Genomic DNA, 9,319 nt, shown 5'->3' with positions numbered 1-9,319 from the left:
ACTATATCATGGATTCCTAAATAAATCATACATGATAGGACACTATATTTCATATCTACTTACTTTGTATAATGCACAATAGAATTGTAATCGTAAGGAATGTCCTGGGTATTCCCATTATCCAAGTAGAAATAAGGCCGATCACCTTACGGAAAAATGTTTTATACACAATAGAATTAGATCAGATAAGAATAAGAACTTCTATCATTACTAGAGTCATGTATGGAGATCACTGTTTAGAAACATCCATGGTGGAACCAACATCCAACTACTGTATATAGCACTGACATCAAACTTAGGTTATCAAAATATACAACTATCTATATAGATGGCTGTATGCTTTATTGGCCAGAAAGGGTAAACTAGTGAGGCTCAGCTTCGCTAGTTAACCAAACCAGTGTCGGGGCAGGCACAGAGCGATAAGTGCAGTATTGGGAAACACTATCCAGCGATGTATGCATGGCACTGCTCCTTAAAGGGGTACTCTGCCCCTAGACATCTTATCCTCTATCTAAAGGATAAGGGATAAGATGTATGATGGGTGGGACCCCCGTGATCCCCGCTGCGGCACCTCAGTCATCCAATGAACAGAGCGAATTTCGCTTTGTGCGGGATGACTAGTGATGCGGCGCTGGAGGCTTGTGACGTTACGAGCCTCCAACGCTGCAGCTGGTATTTATTTAGAGTGGTGCAGGGAGATCGCGGGGGGCAGGGGGGGTCCCAGTGGCAGGACCCCTGCGATCAGACAACTTATCCCCCATCCTTTGAATAGGGGATAAGATGTCAAGGGGCAGAGTACCCCTTTACCTCTTTTTATAAATACCTCCTGCTCAGCCGAGCTGTGCCTGCAGCTGTATAGCCGCTGGTACATGCACTATAAACCGCTGAATACTTTTCCTTCATCGGCAGGGCCTGCTCAGAGCAAGGATAAGTGAGTCCGACTACAGCACACCTATCCATTCCGTGCATTGCGGCCTGTAAAACAGGGTCATTGACTGGCATGGGTAGTGCGACTTTGTGCGACACTTTTTAAACATTTTTCAAAAGTCGCACATAATACGTCCTGGTGTAAATAATTCACCAGGATGAAAACTCCCACTCCCCACCCGCTAGAGTCACTGGTGAAAATAGCCACTAACGTAGGAGATTCCAGCTTGCTACATGCAGTGTACAGGGTACACCACGCCACCATGGGATTTGGGCAAAAAAAGTTAAGACATGACCCCTAAGTGTATTTCCTTTGCTACAATGCTTAATTATTAGGTTATTATTATAACCAGCAGATGTCGATGCTCACCTGGAGAAATGTTCTGCCACATGATGTCTATGTAGTCATCCCGGTCACTTCTTGTGAATTCATGATAGAAGCCCAGAGCGTGCATGAATTCATGTTGTATGATATTGTACTTGATACATCCGGCCATAGAGAGACTCATTGTCTGTTTACCCCCCATCTTCCCAACGTATGACCAACAGCTGAGAATGAGATCACATTATAACTCCTTTGAATTTCCACATACCTTTCAAGGAGAAGTATCACGGACAAAAACTTATCACCTATCCTGCGGATAGGGGATAAGTTTTAGATTGTGGGGGGTCCGAGCGCTGGGCTGGCCTGTATGGAGCCCTGGTTCTCTTCCACAGCGGCATGTCATGACCCCCTGTCCAAAGCGGGGGCCGCCATGCCCCCACCAAATAGCTCTATGGGAGAGCCATTTAGCATTCTTCTGCTCTCCCATAGAGCTATATAGAGGGGGCTTGGCGGCCCCAACTTTGGGCGGGGGTCGTGATGCACTGCTGTGGAAGAGAGCCGGGGTTCCATACAGGAGATCACGGGGGCCCCAGTGCTCGGACCCCCGCAATATAAAACGTATATCCTGCGGATAGGGGATACGTTTTTGTCCATGATACTTCTTTAATAATACCAATAATACAATTATGGAAAATACCTAAAATATGTTAAAGATCAAAAAGCATCAAAAAATCACTCACCCCGATCCATCCTCTATACTCAGATAGTCATTCTCGGTGCTTCTGCTGACAAACTGTATGCAGGTCATCACCTCAAATTCCTTCATAGCCGAAATAAACATCGATCTTTCAAAATTCGCTAAAGGCCAAAGAAGAGTTTATTGTCATAAATTAATCTTGTTGCCTCCCCAATGTAATATATATAATAGTAATTATTTACTGTATGTGGGTGAGGGGGTAGTATATGGGACTCGAACTCTTCCATCCTGGGACTTTAACCACAAGCATCTTGTACATTCCGTCACACTGCGGTCAAGGTTAGGCCTAATGTCACCTTCCACAAGCAGAACAGAGGTATCTACAAGGATATAAAGAATATTCTTTAAATACAAAATATAATTGTATATGATCTTCCCCTAATAACCTCAAATTGTCCCCCTTGTTCTTGTGTTTAGTCTTTTATTACAGATACTTCTTTCCTCAAACTTATTTAACCCTTCAAAATATTTCAAGGTTTTGACCACGTCCCCTTTTTCCTTATTTCCTCCAAACTATATAGGATTTAGTTCCTTGACTGAGAATTCTCATCATCACAGGTTATACATCACCTACAGAATTATGATTAACTAGTTGATACTTGGTTCTACTATAGGCTTATACCAGAGATTAGCTAAGTTTAGGCAACAGGCAGTATGTCCATGTGAAGCTAGGAGAAAGTCAAAGTGATATAAAGGCATATACACCGTGCCCATTGCGGGACCAGACATATAAAAATAAAATTAAAATAAAAACGATTCATCAAAAATAAATTGAATACGTCATAACAAAGAATGGATGATCAAACTCTTTATATGCGGGGTCAAACATCCTCTGTATGAATACAGCTCTTCATTTATTCTCTATTGAGCTTCCAAATACTGAAGAGTGCTCAGAATGTCAGCAAAAATGAAGAAAAAAAAAATGAAGAAAAAAAGAACATTTTCACGTCATAGAAATGTGTAAGTTTTGATCAGTTGTGGCGTGGGAGCTGAGACCCTCACAGATCAGTTCAGTATCAATTCCAAAGGATACCCTTTATTAAATGTTCGTAAAAATATACAGTACGGTACTTGACACTGGGTTCAGACCCAACGTGTTTCTGATGTAGACATCGCCTCCTTACTCATGGGTGTCACATGACATCTGAGAACAGAACCCCTTTTCTCTCCTCGCTGCAGGCTCTGTAGACTTTCTATAGACTCTGTCTCCCATAGTGAGGAGAGACGTGGAGAGAAGCACATAGATGGGCACTTTTATCTACTCGTTCTAGTATTCAGTGGGGGTCTTAGCACCCACAGCCCAACTACTTAAAACATTTGACTTGTCTAAAGTTTTTTAGTTTTTTTAATCACAAGGACACTTTAAAGTGGAACTCCGCCCCTAGACATCTTACCTTTATCCTTTGATCTGATGGCGAGGTCTCACCTCTGGGTACCCCCATGATCTTGGCTGCGGCACCCCAGACATCTGGCGCACGGATGACTGGCGATGCAAGGCAGAGGCTTGTGACGTTCCAGTCACGCCCGCTTGTGATGTCACGGCCACGCCCCCTCAAAGAAAGTCTATGGGAGGGGGTGTGACGGCCGTCACACCCCCTCCCATAGACTTGCATTGAGGGGGCATAGTCGTGACGTCATGAGCGGGCATGACTGTGACATCACGGGCCTCCGGCACAGCACCCGACACTCTTAACGAACGCCAGGTGTAGCAGGGAGATCGTGGGGGTCCCAACACGATGAGACATCTAATCCCCTATCCATTGACTAAAGGATAAGATGTCTAGGGGCGGAGTACACTGTTAAGGATTTAAAAAGGTTGTGAATTATTGGTCTAGATACATATATCTTAAATTCCGCAAACACCAATAGACCACACGATGGCCCTCTACTACAAATATAGGGAGAGTTTTGGCTATATTAATAAGATGCCAGTCTGCCTTTTGGTAGGCTACAGAAGAAGGTTTTGCTTGATGGGTAATAATGTGGTGAGGGTAAAGCAAGAGGAAAGTCCAGTTGACTGATGCACAATGGAAGGCTGGAGACTTACCTTTGTTTACTTCCTCTATTATATCGGACACCGGCCTAAAATGGGTCTCATCATCATTGACGATATCTGGGGAGGAGGAAAACAAGTTGTCAAAACAATCTGGATACATTGTGTGAGATTTCTGCCTTAACACCATAAGGGAGCGTTCTTCTGCATTCACTATTTTATAGACACAAGGTTGTTTATTAAAAATACATATATATATATATACAGTGTATATATATATACAGGGCTCAAGTCCTGCAGGAACGCGTGGGAACCGAATGCGCTATTTTTTTCCAAAACAGGAACACTGTTTCCATTAACAGGACCAGCCCTTAATTGGAAATCTTGGGTGAGTTCCCACGCTTTTTTTTACCCCAGGACTTGACCCCTGTCACAAGCCTCCACCCCACATCGCCAGTCATCCGGCAAGGAGCAAAGTTCACTCCGTGCACTGGATGTCTGGGGTGCCGCAGCCAAGATCGCAGGGGTCCCCTGCAGCGGGACCACCCTGCGATCAAACATCTTATCCCCTATCCTTTGGAGTACCCCTTTAGGTTATAATAATAATAATTAATATTTCTAAATAAACATTATAGAGTATATCATGGCATACTAAGGCCAGCTATATGATCCACCATGGAAGGCTGAACCCGCACCTTTGTTTGTTTCCCGTATTATCTCAGATACTATTCTCTTGTCCACCTCAGCATCTGTAAAGATTAAAGAGTCATTACAACTGATACTGTCTAAAACTCAGACCAGACAGTGTAAAATGCACCCGATATATCACACTGGCCATTATTTTTTATACATTTTGTACATATGAGTTTAGACCAGCAGGTTTAGTTGGCTTAGTTTATGCCAATATTGTGCGCTTGATCATTTTTGATGCATATTGTTGCAGTTTATGTCCCTTTTACATGACACTATAAGATTATGTTTGCATGGAGAAAGGTAAATGTAGTTGAAAGTTAAAGGGGTATTCCAGGGAAAAAAAATATTTTTATATATCAACTGGCTCCAGAAAGTTAAACAGATTTATTAATTACTTGTGAAGTTGAGTTGTTCTTTTCTGTCTGGCAACAGTGCTCTCTGCTGACACCTCTGTCTGTCTCGGGAATTACACAGAGTAGAAGAGGTTTGCTATGGGGATTTGCTTCTACTCTGGACAGTTCCCGAGACACGTGTCATCAGAGAGCCCTTAGACAGAAAAGAACAACTCAACTTCAGAAGCTCATAAGTACTGAAAGGATTTAAAAAATGTAATAGAAGTAATTTACAAATCTGTTTAACTTTCTAAAGCCAGTTGATATATATATTAAAAAAAAGTATTTTTTTTCCTGGATAACCCGTTTAAATAGGAATAAAACAAAGCAAAAAAATCAAATTACCTTGAACATCACCTCCAGAAATCTATAAGGAAAGGGAAAGAGATGTTATAGTTGAGAGGATTACGGGAGGGTCGTTTAGTACTTTAGGATCTTCACTCACCGGTACTGGAAGAGCTTGACTGAGAGGACAACTGGTCAAACACAGCAGCAACACCAAGATGACCGCCATGGTCTTGTGGAACAGATAGCTCAATTCTACCAGGAAAACTATTGAGGGTGATCTATATAAACCACCTAGAAAATGGAGCCAGCCAATCCGTATGTAGACAGAAATCCTCTCCCACTTCTACCAACCATGAAACTGCTCCTAATATGAAACTTTGCCTTTGGCACCATGCAGAATAATCACCCCTATAATGATTGGCTTGGTGAATTATGTGTGACTTACCCTAAATTCAACCGCAAACTCTTTTCCACGGGTAAAGGTCATAAAGACGATTCAACTTATGGTCTTCAAAGAACTTTACTATCCTTGTATAATAAGCTCCTGGTAGAATAGATAGATGATTGATGATAGATAGATAGATAGATAGATAGATAGATAGACAGATGGTAGATAGATATGAGATAGATAGAAAGAAAGATATGAGAGAGAGATAGATAGATAGATAGATAGATAGATAGATAGATAGATAGATATGAGAATGATAGATAGATATGAGATAGATAGAAGGTAGATAGATATGAGACAGATAAGATAGAAGACAGATAGATAGATAGTTAGAAGGTAGATAGATATGAGATAGATATATAGATAGAAGATAGATATGAGATAGAAAGAAAGAAAGAAAGAAAGACATGAGATGGATAGATAGATATGAGATAGATATGAGATAGATAGATAGATAGATAGATAGATATGAGATAGATAGATAGATAGATAGATAGATAGATATGAGATAGATAGATAGATATGAGAGAGAGAGATAGATATGAGATAGATAGATATGATCGATAGATAGATATGATCGATAGATAGATATGATCGATAGATAGATATGAGATAGATAGATAGATATAAGATAGATAGATAGATAGATCTGAGATAGATAGATAGATATGAGATAGATAGATAGATATGAGATAGATAGAAATGAGATAGATATATAGATATGAGATAGATATGAGATAGATAGATAGATATGAGATAGATAGATAGATAGAATATGCAAAGCAGCTCAATCACAAAACCTTTCCAGGTAGCATTCCCTAAAAATCAGCTTTTTGTGCCAGTTACAGAAACAGATATGGATTTAATGCCAAGTATTTAGAGCAAGGAGTTCTGGCCTAACTTGTGAGAGACCTGTCACCTATTGCCTAGGGAGGAAATAAAGCATGGAGTATTTTCTAATGATAAATTACCTGTTTTTAACATGGTAATGAAACTGTATAACATTTAGATCCCCATGAAAAACATTTATATCCCCATATGTATAAATATATCCAGACATACATATCCTCCATCACAGATAATGTTCTTCTCCCCATCACAGATAATGTTCTCCCCATCACAGATAATGTTCTTCTCCCCATCACAGATAATGTTCTTCTCCCCATCACAGATAATGTTCACTCCCATCACAGATAATGTTCTCCCCATCACAGATAATGTTCTTCTCCCCATCACAGATAATGTTCTCCCCATCACAGATAATGTTCTTCTCCCCATCACAGATAATGTTCTTCTCCCCATCACAGATAATGTTCACTCCCATCACAGATAATGTTCTTCTCTCCCATCACCGATAATGTTCTTCTCCACCATCACACATAATGTTCTCCATCATCAGAGATAATATTCTCCGCCCCATCACCGATAATGTTCTTCTCCACCATCACACATAATGTTCTCCATCATCAGAGATAATATTCTCCGCCCCATCACAGATAATGTTTTCTGCCTCACAGATAATGTTCTCCTCCATCACAGATAATGTTCTCCCACATCTCAGATAATATTTTCCCCATCACAGATAATGTTCTCTCCCATCACAGATAATCTTCTTCTCTCCCATCACAGATGTTCTTCTCCCCCATCACAGATAATGATCTCCCCCATCACAGATAATGTTCTTCTCTCCCATCACAGGTAATGGTCTTCTTCCCTATCACAGTTAATGTTCTCCCCCATCACAGATAAAGGTCTTCTCCCCATCACAGATAATGGTCTTCTCCCCCATCACATATAATGTTCTCCCCATCACAGATAATGTTCTTCTCCCCTATCACAGTTAATGTTCTTCTCCCCCATCACAGATAATGTTCTCCCCCATCACAGATAATGTTCTCCCCATCATCGATAATGTTCTTCTCCACCATCACACATAATGCTCTCCATCATCAGAGATAATATTCTCCGCCCCATCACAGATAATGTGTTCTGCCTCACAGATAATGTTCTCCTCCATCACAGATAATGTTCTCCCACATCTCAGATAATATTTTCCCCACCACAGATAATGTTCTCTCCCATCACAGATAATTTTCTTCTCTCCCATCACACATCATGTTCTCTCCCATCTCAGATAATGTTCTCCCACATCTCAGATAATATTCTCCCCATCACAGATAATGTCTCCCCATCACAGATAATGTCTCCCCATCACACATATTGTTCTCTCCCATCTCAGATAATGTTCTCCCCATCACAGATAATGTTCTCCCCATCACAGATAATGTTCTCTCCTCCCATCACAGTTAATGTTCTTTCCCATCACAGATAATGTTCTCCCCATCACAGATAATGTTCTCCCCATCACATATAATGTTCTCTCCCATCACAGATAACGTCCTTCCCATCACACATAATGTTCTCTCCCATCTCAGATAATGTTCTCCCCATCACAGATAATGTTCTCCCCATTACAGATAATGTTCTCCCCATCACAGATAATGTTCTCTCCCATCACAGATAATGTCCTCCCCATCACAGATAATGTCTCCCCATCACACATAATGTTCTCTCCCATCTCAGATAATGTTCTCCCCATCACAGATAATGTTCTCCCCATCACAGATAATGTTCTCTCCTCCCATCACAGATAATGTTCTTTCCCATCACAGATAATGTTCTCCCCATCACAGATAATGTTCTCCCCATCACAGATAATGTTCTCTCCCATCACAGATAATGTCCTCCCCATCACAGATAATGTTCTCTCCCATCACAGATAATGTTCTTCTCTCCCATCACAGATAATGTTCTCTCCTCCCATCACAGATAATGTCTCCCCATCACACATAATGTTCTCTCCCATCACAGATAATGTCCTCCCAATCACAGATAATGTTCTCTCCCATCACAGATAATGTTCTCTCCCATCACAGATAATGTTCTCTCCCATCACAGATAATGTTCTTCTCTCCCATCACAGATAATGTTCTCTCCTCCCATCACAGATAATGTCTCCCCATCACACATAATGTTCTCTCCCATCACAGATAATGTCCTCCCAATCACAGATAATGTTCTCTCCCATCACAGATAATGTTCTCTCCCATCACAGATAATGTTCTCTCCCATCACAGATAATGTTCTCTCCCATCACAGATAATGTTCTCTCCCATCACAGATAATGTTCTCTCACATCACAGAAAATTATTCTCTCCCATCACAGATAATGTTCTTCTCTCCCATCACAGATAATGTTCTCTCCTCCCATCACAGATAATGTCTCCCCATCACACATAATGTTCTCCCCATCACAGATAATGTTCTCTCAAATCACAAATAATGTCCTCCCCATCACAGATAATGTTCTCCCCATCACAGATAATGTTCTCTCCCATCACAGATAATGTTCTTCTCTCCCATCACAGATAATGTTCTCTCCTCCCATCACAGATAATGTCCTCCCAATCACAGATAATGTTCTCTCCCATCACAG

At 41.0% G+C, this 9,319-nt stretch overlaps 1 protein-coding gene across 1 annotated transcript; it reads right to left on the bottom strand.

Annotated features, from left to right (window-relative positions):
* Nucleotides 1–63: 63 nt before the first annotated feature.
* Nucleotides 64–5,601, bottom strand: LOC130328649 (astacin-like metalloendopeptidase; the record flags this gene model as incomplete). The annotated part of the gene is made up of 8 exons (XM_056553482.1): nt 5,533–5,601; nt 5,433–5,454; nt 4,698–4,751; nt 4,057–4,122; nt 2,192–2,329; nt 1,993–2,110; nt 1,298–1,476; nt 64–145 (listed from the first exon to the last, which is right to left on the bottom strand). Coding segments are annotated over exons 1-8 (728 nt in total), but the record flags the coding sequence as incomplete, so codon positions are not given.
* Nucleotides 5,602–9,319: the final 3,718 nt, after the last annotated feature.

This window comes from Hyla sarda, unplaced genomic scaffold (assembly GCF_029499605.1).
Source record: "Hyla sarda isolate aHylSar1 unplaced genomic scaffold, aHylSar1.hap1 scaffold_3114, whole genome shotgun sequence".
Classification (NCBI taxonomy): Eukaryota; Metazoa; Chordata; class Amphibia; order Anura; family Hylidae; genus Hyla; species Hyla sarda.
Note: the sequence above shows the minus strand (reverse complement) of the source record. Positions and strands in the feature narration are given on the sequence as shown.